The following is a 17,915-nucleotide window of genomic DNA, read 5'->3' on the forward strand; positions in this document are numbered from 1 at the left end:
TTTATTTTACGTTTGTTTTTTGAAAGGTACCTTTAATGGGTACAGAATTCTAGATTGACATTTTTTTCTTTCGATAAAGATGTCTCTTCCACTCTTTTCACTTGCATTGTTTCTGGTGAGAAATCTGGTACTCATCTTTTTTCCTCTGTCTGTAGCATGCCTTTTTGTCTCCTTTTGAGATTTTCCCTTTATTACTGGATATGATGTGGCTTGGTATCATATTCACGTTTTCTTGTCCTTGGGGTTTGTCCAGCTTTTTAGATCTGTGGGTTTATATTTTTCATCAAGTTTGGAAGCTTTTAGCAATTATTACTGTCCACACCTAACGCCTTCAGTGGCTCCCATTAACCATAAAATAGGCTGCTTGAATTTAACAGTACACTGATGCTCTTTTCAAAAATTTCCTTTGCTTCATTTTGGTTAATTTCCCTTGCTGTCTTCAAGCTCAGTAACCTTTTCTTCTGTGAAGTCTAATCAGCCATTAATCCTACCTAGCGTATTTTTTACCTCATTGTTATTTTTTATCTCCAGAAGTTCTATTTCGGTCCTTTTTATATCCTCGTTTCTACTTAACTTCTTGAAAACATAGAATACAGTATTAATAACTTCTAATGTCTTTATCTGTTATTTCTAACATCTGTGTCAGCTCTAAGTCAGCTTTAATTTAGTATTAACATTGATGGTTTTTTTCTTTGCGTGCTGATCTTTAATAGGACGCCAGATAGTGTAAAATTTATCTCATTAGGTGCTGGATATTTTTTTATTTTCCTATGAATATTTTTGACCTTTCTTCTAGGATGCAGTTATGCATTTGATTCTTTTGGATTTTGTTTTTATGATTTGCTGGGTAGGGGCCATAGCAGTGCTTAATATAAGGCTAGTTACTTTCCTTTTTTATGAGGCAGTTCTGGTGGCACACACAGTTTCTGGTCAACTGTTGTTGGTTAGGATCCACTAAGCAGCTCCATGGATGCTCCAAGGCTGGTGATGCGCTTCCATAAAGATTACAGCCAGGAAAACCTTATGGAGCAGTTCTACTCTGTAACACATAAGGTCACTATGAGTTGGAATCGACTCAATGGCAAAGGGTTTGGTTTTGTCTTGGTTTACTGAAGCAAGAACTACCCAGTCCCCTGCGGCTTGTGGGAACAGGCGCTGTTATTAGGCCCATGTAAGCACCACACACTGATCCTTCTAATCCTTTCATATGCCTTTCTTCACATACATGCATTGATTAGTTGAGCTAAATGCTCGAGGGTTTCTCTATAGACCTCTGGAATTCTGTGTACTCTCTCCTCACTGGTCCTCTGTCCTGTGAGCTCTGTCTTGGTCTCTCCTGACTCTCAGTTCCATTTCCTCAACTTAGAGAGTCTGCTAGGTTCTGTCTCAGTTCCCCTTCCTTGCATCACAGCCCAGAAAGCTGGAGAAATTTTAGGGCTCAATTCATTTGTTGAAGTGATCTTGAAATCCATTTTTAATGTAGGTTATCAGGTTTTTTGTTTTTGTTTTGAATTTGGCTGTTTCAGTAGGAAGGGTAAATCCACTCTTTGCTATTCCATCTCAGCTAGTAACAAAAGTCACAACTAACTTTTAAGAAATTGCCACTTCTCAGGTTTTGGCGACATCCAAATTATCTGAAGACTATTAAAATACTTACCCTTTTCCCAACTATGTATCTATGTGAGACTGGGCTTTTTTCATATACTTCAACCATAACGACATATTGCAACAAGTTAAATGTAGAAACATATGGCTCTAGCTGTCTTCTATAATCAGATATGAGATTTGCCAAAAATGTAAACAATGCTACTTTTCTCATTAAATTTTTTGTTTTAGAGAATTAATTTCACAGAAACATGTTAACATTTAATGATTTTATTTTTAAATAAACCAACAAATATTCAATTTCTAATATGGTAAATATCAGTAGATGTAACACATATAAGCAAAAGCTTTTTGGGGTCCTCCACTTGTAAGACTGTAAAAAGGGCCCAAGACTAAGAAGTTTGAATACCACTGCTCTATATAGTGTGCATCTAACCAGAAACTTTAATTTTATTACCAGGACCCAAGTTTTACTAGCAGCTTGAGGTATGCCACTGGCAGGCAATAAAGTTTTCCCCAATAATTTAAAACCAGAACACCCAGGCTTTACTAAAATAATAAAGCGCAATGAAGACATTTTAGATTAGCTATACATCTTATGTATTTCTCTGTTTAATAATATAAAAAAGTGACTATGTGGATTTATATAATCAACACACATACACCCACCCACTGTCATATAAAAGACAGGAATAATTTGTAACAGAAGTTGGAATTAAGAGACAATTCTCCTGAGCTATAAAATTAAGGGAACTACAGAATTCTCATGACAGTTTTGGCACCGTGCCTGAAACGCTACACTTCCTGTAGATTTGGGTAATTTCTATAGGCCACTAGTTCTTGTGAAGTTTCTATAGATGACAGTATAGTTGACCATGACAGTACAGTCCTATTTAAATGTTTAATAAAAAAATTTGAACTGTTCCTAGAAAGATTTTCAACTCTTAAACTCAGAGAAGCAAAGTCAAGTTGCTTCAAGTGGGGCAAAGCTGCCCAAATCCATTCAACGTTTCGTAAGTAACTACTATCAGTATTGGATGGACAGAGATGAGTATGGTGTCTCTTACCAACGAACTTAAAAAGTTTAAAAAACTAACTCAAAAAGCTAGTGACAATAGGGTAATGTATAATGAGATAAAGCAGTGGTTCCCAAGATGTGGTATGTATCTGCATGCCACTGACTAAGACTGTAATAAGCAATCCAAGTCTTTCTGGGATCAGGGCTGCCCATCTGCAGCAGGAAAAGAGTAATAAGAGTAGGATTTATTCTGCAATAAGCTCGTCCCTGCAATAATGGCATTATTGGCATCAGTCTTTCTAAGGTGAACCTGAGACACAGAAACAGCAATGGTGCTTGGGCTGGAGCAGAGCTCCCAGGCCTACCAGTTGTCCCGTCTCACTGTGGAGACAGATTCCCTGAGACTGGAAAAGAGCTAAGCCAAACTATTTAGGCAGCCTTCTGCTTGCTCATTCATGGGCCATTCAACCTGTGGTGTTTCCAACAATGGATAAAGAAGACGGATCAGAGGATTGAAAAACAGAGTGTTATGAACAGCAGGAGTAATCCTAAAAACCCAAACATGGTCAGGTTCAGATGTCCTGGGCCACTAAACCACCCACCATCCAGAATTGCTATAAAGTTTCCTTTTAAAGAGAACGGAGATGACTTTTAAGAAAACTATCACGTAATTAACAGTATAGGCTGTATGAGAAGAGGGCAAAAAAACGAAAGAGACACCAAATGATAAGTTTTAGAAACACTACTATAAGACATACAAAACAGAACACATAAAGCGTTATAGAACTGCCCTATGAATAATACAAGGAATAATACCATCATGATCAGAGAGAAGAAATCAATTTCAGGGAGGCGGCTCAGCTAAGTTTCAGAGAAACTGAGACTCACCAGGCTGAGTATTAATGAACAGACAAAAAACAAGCTAAAGGCACTTCAGAGGAAGCAAATGGTAAGCAGGAAAGAGCTTAAGCAAAGAGATAGATATCCAAAGCAGGGGCAGAACACAGTATAGACGCTTTAGGGAAAGATAAAGGTTCTCAGTCTCAGTTCTTCATTTTCTTACATAGAAAATGACCTATATTTACTGAGGTTACTACGTATCCTTAAACAAGTAATAAAGGTAACCTAGTATGTGTTTGGAAGCTCTGGTGGTGTAGTGGTTAAGAGCTACAGCAGCTAACCAAAAGGTCGGCAGTTGGAATCCACCAGGCGCTCCTTGGAAACCCTATGGGGCAGCTCGACTCCGTCCTTTAGGGTTGCTGTGAGTCGGAATTGACTCAATGGCAACGGGTTTATGGGTTTCAGTGTGTGTTACTCCACTGTGTGTGTGAAAGTACAATTTAGAAAATGACATATGCTTACACAGCAATAACTTAAAATGGCTATAATTATGTCTGTATTACCACAGATCTAAGGTATCTGAATAGTGGTAAATACTATGATAGGTGCTTCCCATCTATAAGTTTCTTCAGAAGTCATGTAGGAGTAATAAAATGCCTTTCCTGCTTATGCCCCCTGGTTAGATTTCTATTTTTTGCTCAGCAAGTTCCAAACAGGTAAAAAAAAAAAGGGGGGGGTGGAGTAGTAGAGAAGAAATTAGTAAAGTCAGTATATTAATCAAGGAGAAAAATTACATAGTTATGGAAAACAAAAGAAAAAAGATCTTCAATTTTATATCCTAAAGAGTAATTCTTTAATATAAAATAAGTAGAAATAAGCATTATTATTAAACAGTCCTTAATGTGCTTCTAATTACTTTTTTTTTAGTTTTATACTATAAAATAATTAATGTTCCCTCAAATTATGTACCAATACTCTGAAGTAAATGGTATAACTGTCTAGGCATTCAAAGACATCACCCTACTCCCTGCACGGTTTCAACCTGCCTTGTGACTTTGAGATTCCCAGCACTCATTTTTTCACCTAAACAATAATAAAGCTCGACCAGAACACCTCTGGGATTTCAGCCAGGTCAGAACGTTAAGGATGCCACACTGCTTATACAGGCAACCTACTATTTCTATTTTTCTAAACTAGGTAACTTAAATGAGTATTATTCCCTAAAAATATTGGAAAGTTTTCAAAACGTATGTTTAGGAATATTAAAATATTAAAAAATTAGTAATTTCTTTACAAATAAATAAATTTGTCCTTTATTTCCTACCATGTTCCTAGAAACATGGAAGTATTAAAATTCAGAAATGTGTAAAAAAAACTTAAGCAGCAGTTATTGAAAGTAAAACTACATAAAATAGTCCCTATGATCTTAGCAAGCTGAAGCGTGGTATTAGGAAAAAACTTACCACAACAAAAATGAAGCAGACCGCCTACTCTCTGAGGGCCCTCTGCAATCACAGTATTTAAAAATATAATCGCTGCCCTCTGTAAAATTCTAGTACATAATTAACTTTCTCGAATTCTCAAAACTTACATGTGATTACTTTTGCGTACATCTGCAGGGAAAGGTTTCATTTACCATTGCAAACACTGATTTATTAAATAATAAAGAAGTCCATGCTTTATAATTCAGTATTAAATTTCTCACAGAGAAATCAAGAAAAAAATTTTTTCCTATCATGGATAGTCATCAAGAGTCTCTGTAAGTCTTCCAACCAACATGCCATTAGAGACGTTAAGTGGGAGCTGCACTTAGGGAGGATGCTCGTGCTCTGGCCATCCTTCGAACCAGTGCCTCTTGTCTCTTTCTCTGAATCTCTTCAGGAGAACATTTTCTATTTTTCTCTTCTTCCTCTAAACATTAAACAAAACATACAAACATCAGTTTGATATACTGTGAAGTCAATCTGAGTATGGTTACTTTTTGAATACCTAGATCTGCCACACTGGTTTGGCTATTAAATCACACTGAGCTACCAGATATAAGATCCCAAGAACATACACACAGATGGAGTGCTCCATCCAGGTCAAAGGAAAATAACGCGCTGATTGACCTGCCCCGTCTGATGTTCTCTTTTACACAGTGATAAAATTCATTTGATTAAAATCTATGTTTATTCTGATTACCCACCAAATAACTCTTGTGGAACTAGTATCCAATTCATATAATCTACAAATGAATGTGTTTTAAAAATAAACAATCTGGGATTTTAAATATTATATAAATTTTAATATAAAAGTAGTCAAAATATAATGGATATCAAAGTATACTGGTATCAATACCTCAATAGTGCACTTTTACTACAAGATAAGCTATCTTAATATTGATATCTTTTTCTCTATAGAGCTACAAGGCTTTCATTTTAGGCACTAAGGAAATCTTTCAAAGTGAAATCTCTCATGTCGACAAATTTAAATGTGGCCACCTGTTACTCACTGTTAAAGATTATATATTTACTTGGAATACACATTTTATATAAACATTAGAAAATTATTTGAAAAAGCAGAATACCAGAATAAAATCTATAATTTTAATGCCTTTTTAATATATAAAAATGTGAAGGTATTTTGATATATTCTTATGTAGCATACCCTAGTGTATATTTTAGATAAATATACTAGAAAATAAATAATAAGTTTTAAATTACGTAAAGGAATGTAAGTTCCACTTACCCTAGTGTATATTTTAGATAAATATACTAGAAAATAAATAATAAGTTTTAAATTAAGTAAAGGAATGTAAGTTCCACTTTAATAACACATCCAATTTCTTTTCTGCTAAAACAGAGTTCTAAAAGAGTGAATTTAATTCCACAGTTAAGTCACTTTTAACTAGAATATGAGATTATCTATGTAATGTTGATAATCAAACTTTAAAATTAACAAACCTACTGTCTGATTTAAATATTAAAAAAAATTTAAGACCATCACCCTGACACATACTCAAACCACCTTTCATTGGTAATATTGTTTATGTTGTAAAATTGTTTTTCAGAAAAGTAAGTAAGAACCATAACACCGTCAGCAGAGAAATATTATTTATATTGACACCTAGATAAAGACTCAGAATTTACCTGTTAATAAAACATTTCTCTTGTTAACTAAGAGAATAATGTTCCCAAAATACATCATCTGTCTCCCCTTCCTTATCTTGGTATAATCAGAAATGGGATTGCTTTAACTCAATCTAAAAATAAAAGTCTCAAACTACTGCAAGGTACAAAGCAAAAATGGCTCTTCTTAATTTTTATCCTAAAGCATGGGTCAACAAATTTGTTCTATAAAGGATCAGAATGTAAAAATGTCAGCCTCTGGGGGCCATACGGTTTCTTGCTGCAACTGTTCAACTCTGCCATTATAGCATCGAAACAGCCATATATAATACATAAGCAAATACAGTGCCTGTGTTCAAATAGGACTTCATTTGTGAACAAAGAAATTTCAATTTCATATAATTATCAAACGTCATGAAATATATCCTTCTTTTGGTCTATTTTCAACCACTTAAAAATGTAAAAACCATTTTTAACTTCCTGGCTGTACAAAAAACAGGTTGCAGGCTGGATCTGGACTGGCTAGTCTGTCAACACCAGCCTTAAAGCAATGATATAGTTCAGTGGGTTTTGCATTTTAAAATAAAAGGAAGGAGAAACAATAGAAAATATCAACAAGGTTAGTGGTAATTAAGAGATGACGTGTTATCAATAATTTAAAGAAAAAACTGATAAGCAAACTGAAAGCAGATTATTTATCCATAAAAAACCCAGATCCGATAATAAATAGGTATTTTGGGGAAATTCACATACTCCAAAGAGATTTAGTCTTTAATGAAATACGGGTATGGTCCAATTACTTACAATATACTCACTTTAATATAAATTTAAATATTTGAAATTCTTACAGATAGACAATCATTTAAAAAGTTTCAAAATATCGAATGTGGGCTATAATGTAAATAAATATTCATTTTCAGTGTTGGTAAGAATTAACTTTTTTGTATTACTGTAGCTTTTTTGGAAGGCAATTTGGTTATATCCTTCAAAATTCAAAACATTCTCTGACATTAATTTTCTACAAATTAGAAAATACAACTGTATAAGGTATCTATGCAGAAGGATATTCACTATAGTATTGTGATTACTAAAAACCACAAATAATCTAAACAAACATCATTAAGGAAATAGTTAAATTATTTATGGTACATCCACATAATGACATACTACTAACAGTCAATAAAATGACAGATGCAATCTGTACTAAGTGAAAGCAAAAGCAAGCTGTCAAATAGTAGTTACACAGTATATAATAAATCTACACAAACACACACACACAAATAATGTATGTGTACACACACACACACACTCTTACATGCATAGAAAATACTAAATGATGTGTGCCAAACTGTTAACAATGGCTTCCTCTGAAGGGGGAGAGGAGAAAGAGAGGACTATTTCTCTCTCTCTAGGAAAGGAAAAACAGGGGACTTAGCTTTCTTACTTCAAATTATTCTGTACTGCTTTAACAAAAAAAAAACTAGCACACAATCGTCATAAAAAGTTTTTAAAAAGGGGTCACTGAAATAGGAAAGCGGTAGCAGTAATGCCAACGGAAGCATCATCTCAAATCTAAACAACAAAAAATGATCACATACTGTTAAACTGTTAGAGATTAATTAAGAAAATCTATCATTACAAACCAGCACAGTAAATGCTACCACAAAAATTAGCACAGGATACTGGAGAAACCCAAAGAAAATGAATCCAAATCACCCTCAGTGGTTAGAAACACACTGGATCTTAGAAGACAAGTGGTGTGTGGACGTGAGGGAACTATGTTTCTGGTGAAGGAAACAGCATCTGAGAAGACATGAGGCTATAAGCAAGCACTGAGTTATGCCAGATATTCTATGTCCTTTTAAAAAGTGTAACGGTATGAGTGAGTAACAGACTCTTCACATCATATTGCACGATGTTCATTCAAATATTTATTCAGCACCTTCTAAGTGCCATAACCAAACAACCAAACCCAGTGCTGTCGAGTCGATTCCGACTCATAGCGACCCTAGAGCACAGAGTAGAACTGCTCCATAGAGTTACCAAGGAGCGCCTGGCGGATTCGAACTGCTGATCCTTTGGTTAGCAGCCGCAGCACTTAACCACTACACCACCAGGGTTTCTTCTAAGTGCCATATGCTATGGTATTCACCTATAAGACAGGCCATTATAAATAAATATTTAATTGCAAACTGTGATTTTAAAAAAATGAAGTTAAGACAGATAGAAAATAACAAGGAGAAAGGTGACTTACAGACTGGTCAAGGAGGGCCTCTGTGAGAGGGAAATACTTAAATTGAGACCAAAAGATAAGAAGGCATCAATCAAAGAGGGTAGGATAAGAGGCAAGTGTCAGGAAGGAGTACTTTTTAGTCAAAGAGGATTGCATGGTCAAAGTTTCTGAATCAGGAAAGAAACTATCCTTTTTGAAGAAGTGAAAGACAGCAGATATAGCTGCGGTTTAGTAGGCAGAGGAAAAAGTGGAATAGAATAGGATGGACAGGCAGGTCAAGGAGAGGTAACGCACGACCTTGTAGGTCAGGGTAAAGTCAGTATTTTATTTAAATATGATAGGCCGGCACTTACGGTTGTTTTAAGCATAGGAATGCCAGGTTTGCCTATGTTTTTAAAAGATTACCCTGCTGTGTGGAGACTAGAATTGAAAAGGACAGGTGAAAGAACTGCAGTAGTCTAGTCTAGAAACTGCAGTAGTCAACTAGTCTTGGCTTGGGCAAGGGTGGCAGCAGTAACGAATGAGAATAATGTATAGTTTCAAGAATCATTTTTTGAGGTAGAGACATGGAACACATTGACAGAATAGAGAATTCGGGAGGGGGAGAGGAATGAGAAAAATTAAAGGTGACAGATTAGATCAGGTAAATAAATCACAATTCTGCCCCAACTGAGTTTTATATCAGATATTATATCAGCAAAGGTGTTCAGAATGCTCTAAATTTTCAGATACTGTTCGCCTCAATGCTTTGCTAAAAGTAGACCTAGAATACTCAAGTTTTGATACAGCGAGATATTTAGTAAACACAATCTTAAAACTACAAGAATACATATTCCTAAAAGTGTGATTTTCCAGGAAATAATTCATAAACCACTCAATAAAGTTTACTGAATGCCTACTATCTGCCACTTACTGTATTAAGTGGAAGGAAAGAATTCATGTAGCCTTTTGAAAAATATGCCACTCTGTATAAAACCAAACCAAACCACACCCATTGCCCTAGATTCCAACTCACAACAACCCTACAGGATAGAGTAGAACTGCCCCATAGGGTTTCCAAGGAGTGGCTGGTGGATTTGAACTGTCAACCTTTTGATTAGCAGCCACAGCTCTTAAACCACTGCAGCACCAGGGCTCAATTATTTTTAAGAATCCCTTTAAGAAACACAGTTAAACACCATAGAATGGTTTTTCTCTTATACTTTACACAAACTCGAAACACAAATTACTTTCTAAAATGATACTTTTAAAAGAAAATTATTTCATACATACCTTTTGAAGGTTGTTTCAAAGTTTCAGAGAGTTCTGTCAAAGGCTGCTGTTGAAAAGCCTCCTCATGTAATGCGTTGACAGGTGGAGTTTTATTTTCCTCTAAATTCTGTGTAAGTTTGGTATCAGACATACTTCCTATTGCACAATTTTGATTAAACTGAGAACGAGTCTGAGAATTTTTCATCTTGGTGAACGTGTACTTTGAAAATTTAACTGTTTTGTGAAGATGAGTCTGCGTTTCATCTGTCCCTGTGCTGTGAGACAGAGGCTGGGTACTCAATTTCTTATTAGTGGTAGGAATTACTGAACTCATGTGACCTGAACTCACATCCAAACTTGAACTTCGGGCAAGAATCAATTTGGAGCTACTCACTTTTTTCGGAACATCAGTGTTATTCCAAGAGACATGCACATTTTTGATCTCATCATTTGAGGTCTTAGAGTACAAAGTCAAATTGGTTGTGGCACCTGAAATACTTGGCAAATTTCTACAGGCTTCCCCTTTCTCCATCTTCATTGATTTATCTATTTGTGAGCTATTTGTCAAGGAAGATGTTTGCACTGTGATGCTGCCCAGATTCAAATGCTTTGATTGCACCAACCGACTTCCCTGCTTAGATGTAGTACACATGTTTGTAGCTCCATGTTTCCAACTATTATTGGTCTCAACTGTAGTTTCTGATGTCTTGCTCTCCTTTCTAATGTCAGGTTGCTGAGTTAGTCTTTCGATATCATCACATGCTTTGTATAACAAGTCATCGTCTACATCATCTGTTTCCCAGGTGTTCTCTAATTGATGACATGCTTTAATAACTTCACTGGCAAAGGATGGATCATTCCAGTCATCCAGGAAAGGGCCTAAATCTGCTGCATTATCCTGATTTGGCTGACCATCTGATTTGGTTTTACTGGCTGAAGGTGCAGAGCCAAAAAGATCTGTATTAGCAGGTGTCTTAAAAGGCTGACTAAAAATGGGCTTACATTTTCGTTCATTAAAACATTCTGTGTTCAAAACAGACTTCTTTTCAGAAGCATTTATAGTAGGAGTAAACTTAGTAGGGGTATCTTCCTTTATTTTTCCCATACTATATGCAAGTGCACAATCCTGAATTTTGTTTTGAATAATAACTTTATTGAAAGATTTCTCAAATTTCATTTTATTTCTAGAGGATGATAATCGGTTTGGTTTATCATTTGAGTCTGGCAAAAATGTATGTTTTTCAGCATCTATTAATTCTCTGTTATATGTCCTTGAAGGACGATCTGGTAAAATTTTTGAGTCACTTAGCCTGGCATCTAGATTTGTATTCATTCCTGATTGACTTCTATCATTCTTCCTGTTAAAAGTATAAATACCCTTGTGAGCAGCACCATGAGTTGTTTTAGGCACAGGAAGGAGTTCAGGCATTTCTACGTTTTGCATCACAAAAGGTTCATTTCTGAGTAATTTTTCCCAATCCTCCTCAAAATCACTGGCAGCAAATGGATGATTGTGCTTATTAGAAGTTTCTGGCTCCTTAGTAGAGGAAGTCACACATGATTTTGTTATTATGGGAGTATCTACTCGAGAAGAAAGTGATTCCGGGGTTTTATTTTGCATGTTTACACTGATCAGAGTTTCATTAGTAATGCTCTTCTCTTTCAAAGTACTTTTCTGTCCAAAGGTAGTGTTACTGGTGTTCAAAAAAGAATCAGGCAGATCTTGGCTTAATTGCCCACAACTTTTCTGAGTGGAGGCATCAAAAATGGCATTAAAGGCTGCTTCAACACTTTCGTCAAATGACTTGTGGCTGCTATTTTGATCATCTCCCACAGATATCTTGGTGTTTCCCCTCATTGGCTCCTTTATTATAAAAGTATCCATTTCGGGAACTATATGACATAATGACTGCATTTCTACATTATCTTTATAATCATTTAAGGTCTCTGTTTCTGAAATCACCTGGATAAAATCGTAATTCCTATCGTCCTGCTCTTGAATCACATCCAGTTCTTCCATATTTTTATCAAATTGCTTTGCCAACTTCATAAGCTCTTCTTCTTGATTTTGTGTTTTTAACCTATCAAATATTAAAAAAATTATAACTGAGAAATGTTCTAAGAGCCATTATAAATATTCAATTTTTTTAACATGTTTTCATATATTAAAACATAGAAACTTTAACACAATTATTTTAACTTCAAAATTTTACATGTCAGAACTAAGGAAAGAATGTACTAGTCATTTTAACTCATGAACAAAAACCAAAATAGAATACTATTAAAAATACTTGCTTCACTGAATCCCAGAAAAGTTTGAACTCACTTAGTGCAGCTGATTTTTGCTCTTGATTTCCCTTTTGCTACACTGGGAGTACAAGGAATAGCAGTTTCACCAATCCACACGCCCAACATGGAGTTTGTTGTTGGTTTTTCATCCTTTAGCAGAAGGGGAAAAAATATGCACACACACGCACACACACACAAAAGGTAGAAAGGAAGAAAACAAACTTTAACTACTTTGAACTTTTTCCAAAAGCAATAAATTCTGTTAAGAGTTAGTTACCAAACAAACTCAAAAACAATGAGATGGCAATAATAAGTTAGAAGTGATCCATTTATGTTTCAGGAAAAGAAAAATTCAGAATTAGGGATTCCTAATTAAAAAAAAAAGTTTTAAATATTAAATTATTTATGAAATGCATATTTAATAGTAAAAGCTCATGTTTTATCCAAAAACTGAATAACTTATTTCAGTTTTCTTAAAATATTCGTAAAAATAAACATTAGTATCAGAAATAAACTGTATGGCATAAGTCATCAAAATTGAGAATAAAAGAAGATACATATGGAATACTTTATCATCTGATTCTCCAAATTTTCCCCTCCCCCATTGTAATCTCTACCTAAAAGTGAATAATCCATGTTGACCTGAATTGAGAACACTTGGATGGAATTGGGGTCAGAACTGAGGAGTAGGACCAAGGTGAGAAATGATGTTGACAATGAGACAGGAATAAGAACTAAAATAAGTAGAGGAAGCAAAAAAAGAAGTTGAACCCAGATAAAAGCAAGGAAAAGGCCATTTTAGTCCTGGATATTTTTGCTATGCCCTTCAGTCACCTGACCATGTAAAAATTAGAGAATGAGCTTTATGTATTAGATAAGAAACCAAACCAACAAATCAAACAGAAGACACATTTTCTACTCTATTTTTTTATTACCTAGAATGAACAAAATGACTACCACACAAAAGAGGAAAAATCAAATCCCTAGATTATAGGTTACTTTTTTTTTTTTTTGAAGGCAAAGACTCTTAAAATATCTCAGCACCTACCACAATGCTGGACTTAAGCAAAATGTCAGTTCACGTCTATGTAATATTCTCCCCTTTTTGTTCCAACACAATTTTGAATTTATGGAAAATGACATTCTTAGCAATTTAATTATGAACTTTTGCCCATTTAGCGAGTAATTTTAAGTTCCTTCAATTTTTAGAGAATTATGACATCTTTATAATGTCCAACTTTATATATACATACATTGTATGTATGACTACTTATTTCTAAATATATTTCTTATATTTCATTATTAAAAATTGTATAACAATGATTCTCACTATATTCCAGGTGCTGTACATGGTACTTAAACACATTTCTTTGTTTAATCTTAAAGAGTACACTGTATAAAGTTGTATCAATCTGATACAAAGATATCTACCATAATCAAACAACACTGTATGAAAAGTATGCTGAAGAAAGTGAAATGGCTGTCAATTAAAATGCAAGTGTACATTAAAAGAAGATATGCCACCTCTGAAAACATTAAGGGGAAATTAAATAATTTGAAGAGAAGAACTAACCTAAAAATAAACAACATGAATACCTGTTCCATGTTGAGAACAAATTCTGAAAACATCACAAGCTTTTAAACAGATCTTGATACTCCCAAAGATTTATATACTTTTTAAAAGTGATCGGTTGACGGGGGTAACATTGAAAACCAAACTAATTTCACTTTTCTTTTTTGTTTTACACGAGCTACCACTTGCATACTGTTTCCATTTCTTTATATGAGCTATTATTTCCAGCCCATTTAGGTAAAGGATTCCATAAATTTACTCAACTATCTTTCTATCACTATTTAGGCTGGCCAGATCAAACACATTTTATTTGTTCCATTCATGTGAAACCCATAATTAATAAAGATCTATTGTTAACCTGTAACACAAGTAGTATCACAGCATAAATACTATTTAACTAATGAACCCTATGTAAAATGAATTACTGTGACATGCCAAACATGGAATGTAGAGCTAGTAGCAACAGATTTGACTGGGCTAGCTGTTTGACTTTAACATATGTTACCCATTTTAATCCTCATAATACCTTGAGGAGAGTAAGACAAGAAATAATTCCAGCATATGGCTAAGTAAATTGAGGTACTGAATGCTTAAGTGACTTGACAAAGGGCATCCAACAAAGGAGCAGATTCAGAACTAACTCCAAATCCAGTGTTCCTTCCACTTCCACAAGTGTTTCTTGATGATGTTATAAGACAGTAAGTATTAGGAAGAACTGCTTAAATGAGGAAAAGGTAAAATACAGGTAATAAGCAAATTTCAATCACAAAAAAATCTCAAGACGTTTAATGAATTGCCTTATTCTATTATTTCAGTAACTTGAAAAATACTGCCATATATTAAACAAATAACATTAAACACAAAGTAAGGGCAAAGCTTAGTCAAAATCACTCAAAATATTAAACCAACATATACTTTTAAGAAAACATATGTTACCAATTTCATAGTATGTTCCTTTTGTCAAACCGTGCATTTCGGAAGTAGAAAAGGTAAAAGTGATCTTTACTGCCCTATTTTTGGAAAAGAGAATTGTAAAAGATAAAATGTTATTATTTTTTCATTTATGAGCTGCACACAGACTTGTGACACGTTTTTCACTGTTTTAAGGTAAACTATAAAACTAGTGATATTTACCTGAGGAGCAATACGATTAACAATATGTGAAATCTCATCACTATCTGTGGTGTAAATCTGTTTTTTTCTTCCTTTACCTAAAGAAACAAAGACATTTCTATACATTGTAAACAAAAAACTTAATTTTTTAAAAAACAGCTGTCACTTCTTAGAAAATGATTTTAATTAGCATGGTTAGACCACTACACACTCCGACATCACATAAATATTATAGTGATAAAATAACATGAAATTCTCAAAAAACATCTGCTATATCGAAGTTCCAGATGGTGTTAGCCAACTGAAATTTCAGTTAAATCCTAAGCATTAATCAAATATTTACACACATAAAAACATTAATAATGAATTACCTAACTGCTTTGTCATTGGAGAATTTTGATCCCAGAAGATATCATTTAGTCCATCTGGATCGTTAGGAGAACTGAAGACAGATGACAGTGAATCCAATTTCGGCACTCTCTTTGGTGTTTCATACCTTTCTATGTAAAACAATGTATGATTCAAATAACAATTATTGCATTTTAAAACATTTTACTTCATAAAACCCAAACGTCAAAAGGTAACAGCTTAGGCTACTTTTTAATGTCCAATATAAAATTTTCTCCCAGAGATGATTACATTAGTTTAAGCACAACTGAAATGGTTGTTTCACATAAAAATCTGTGCATTTCACAAATGCGGCGTTTTAACTTAAGAATATTATCAAACGCTTTTAGATAACCTAGTAGCTCTATGAATGATACTATCACTGGGTCTTGGAGTCTTTCGAGAGCCACCTGTGATTTATTCATTACCACTGGGTCCTGGAATCTTTGGGGAGCCACTCGTAATTTACTAGTGTTTCAAAAGTCAAATGTATCCCCATGGAAACTTCAGCAAAAAGGCTGTGTAGCCCCTTTTTCACCAACTCTATTCAACCTACACTGATTACTTCAAAAAGCATTTAGTGATCTACTTCTTGAGAAGCTTTTTCTATCACTTTCGCATTTCTACATAAAATTGTTTTTGTTGATTTTAAGAACTGCATTACTGGACAAAAGTCGTATTTAAAGACACTCTAGAAAAAAGTCTTTGTATGGGCTTCAATTCCTGCCAGGGTTTACTACAAGCTTTTTAAAATGGAAAACCAAAAATCGATCAGAACGAAATTTACAGGGCCTTAGTTTACTACTTTGAGGGTTAGCATTCGTAGGAATTTCCGGTTCATTCCTGAAGAGGAGTGGCGTTACTAAGACGCAGAGGAAAGAGCAATAAACTTTTCACGTAGCTTCTTTTCTAAGGCGACTCAGGGAAAGGAATTAAAAAAGAAATTAACTCCCCTGGAAAAAAGTTGAGGGCAAAGGGCCGCTCAGATATTTCTCCTCGCTCCGCCAATGCTGACGACTAGAAAGCAGACCTCCCCAAACAGGTAAACCTCATGACCCAAGCCTGTGCAGAGACGACAAGGGGGTGGGCAGTCAGTCCTAAGGCTGCAGTTCTCAAACTCTGGAACTAAAACCGTGGGAGAAGTGGCACTGGGTTATTCCTGGCCTCATGAGGGGCGAAGACCAGAGAAGGAAAACACAGTTCAGGCTCTACCCGCACCCCACGTATCCCGATTGCAAGTTGGGCTGTGGGGCTGCAACGCAGAAGCCCGGGAAGGCCGCGCAGCCGACGTCTCACCCTCAGGGTTACTTTTACTGCAGGAAGCAGCTGCTGGAGGCTGCTCTTGCTGCCGCATTGGCGGGGGAAGCCCTTCTCCGGCCCCGCGGAGCCCGGAACCGCAGGTCGACCTCAGCCGCCTCCTCCCTGGCTCGACCATCGAGCTGAAGTCCTCCGCCGCCGCCGTTTGGCGCGGCGAGTCCTTCGGGCCAGGGCCGTCCCCATGTTTTCTTCGCCGACTCATCGCCTATGGCCCCCCTCCACGAGTCGCTTCTCCTTTCATATTTTACAACGCCAGAAGAGCAACATCACTAGGAACGGGACTCCACGCCAACGGCCGCCGCCATTTTGGCCGGTGGGCCCCCGCGTAAGAGGGGGCCGCTGATTGGCTGCGCCGAGGCAGGAGGCGGAGCGGTCCGGGTTCCGGCGGTACGCGCTTCCGCTGCCGGACCTGATGGTGCTTGGGGGAGTCCTAGGCTCAGATGCTCGGACTGCTCCTGATTGGCAGGGAATTTAGGGGACATTTTATTTTTTAGTCTGTAGTGGTTTTGGTTTTGGCTTTTGGCTTTAGTCTGGCCAGTGTAGTGATGGCGGGAGCATGGTTGACTTCACCAGCATTTTTTAATTCAGCTTACAAATAGAAGTACGAATTGTTCAGATACACATTATTGTGGGCTTTTGTATTTGTCAAGAAGAGACAATAAAAGAGAAAAGATTGGAAAGGAAATAAAACTATTTTTTCATAGATGGTATGTTATGTACGTGAACTTTTTTAAAAGTAGGAATAAATTATTAATAAAATAACAAGGTTGCTAGATAAAAAGTAAGTATACAAAGCTCAACTGTTTCAATATATCGTTAAACTGGTTGCTGTCCAATCAATTCCTACTAGTAGGAGGTGCCTTGGTGGCTCAGTGGTTAAGTGTTCATTTGCTAACCAAAAGTTTGGCAGTTCGAATCCACCAGCTGTTCCTTGGAAACCCAGTGAGGCAGTTCTACTCTGTCCTATAAGTTGGAACATAAAAACCAGAAAAACAAACCCAGTGTTGTGGAATCAATTCCGACTCATAGCGACCCCATAGGACAGAGTAGAACTGCCCCACAGAGTTTCCAAGGAGCACCTGGCGGATTCGAACTGCCAACACTTTGGTTAGCAGCCGTAGCACTTAACCACTACACCACCAGGGTTTCCCCATGTTGGAATATATCATTAATAAACAT

General features: G+C 35.9%; 1 protein-coding gene across 4 annotated transcripts; it reads right to left on the minus strand.

Annotated features, from left to right (window-relative positions):
• Positions 1-1,859: 1,859 nt before the first annotated feature.
• Positions 1,860-17,076, minus strand: ETAA1 (ETAA1 activator of ATR kinase). Of its 4 annotated transcripts, none has more exons than XM_049857085.1 (6): positions 16,716-17,076; positions 15,404-15,532; positions 15,054-15,130; positions 12,384-12,496; positions 10,079-12,138; positions 1,860-5,374 (listed from the first exon to the last, which is right to left on the minus strand). In XM_049857085.1, exons 1-6 carry the CDS (start codon positions 16,936-16,938, stop codon positions 5,256-5,258), a joined length of 2,721 nt encoding a protein of 906 aa, XP_049713042.1. In that variant the 5' UTR covers positions 16,939-17,076; the 3' UTR covers positions 1,860-5,255. The 4 variants fall into 4 exon arrangements, with proteins under 4 accessions (XP_049713042.1, XP_049713043.1, XP_049713045.1 ...); XM_049857086.1 differs by having other exon boundaries at positions 15,404-16,481; positions 16,716-16,805; XM_049857088.1 differs by lacking the exons at positions 15,404-15,532; positions 16,716-17,076 and adding an exon at positions 14,856-14,929 and having other exon boundaries at positions 15,054-15,117.
• Between the last annotated feature and the right edge of the window lie 839 nt (positions 17,077-17,915).

This window comes from Elephas maximus, chromosome 17, assembly GCF_024166365.1.
Source record: "Elephas maximus indicus isolate mEleMax1 chromosome 17, mEleMax1 primary haplotype, whole genome shotgun sequence".
NCBI lineage: Eukaryota > Metazoa > Chordata > Mammalia > Proboscidea > Elephantidae > Elephas > Elephas maximus.

Bases quoted from the DNA above. Each gene is read 5' to 3' on its own strand.
- ETAA1 (XM_049857085.1), bottom strand. From the start codon at position 16,938: ATGAGTCGGCGAAGAAAACATGGGGACGGCCCTGGCCCGAAGGACTCG. The intron at 15,131-15,403 runs GTAATTCATTAT...TTGTTTCTTTAG, and splicing joins TCCAATGACAAAGCAGTTAG to GTAAAGGAAGAAAAAAACAG. The intron at 12,139-12,383 runs GTGAGTTCAAAC...AATATTTGATAG, and splicing joins GCAAAAATCAGCTGCACTAA to GTTAAAAACACAAAATCAAG.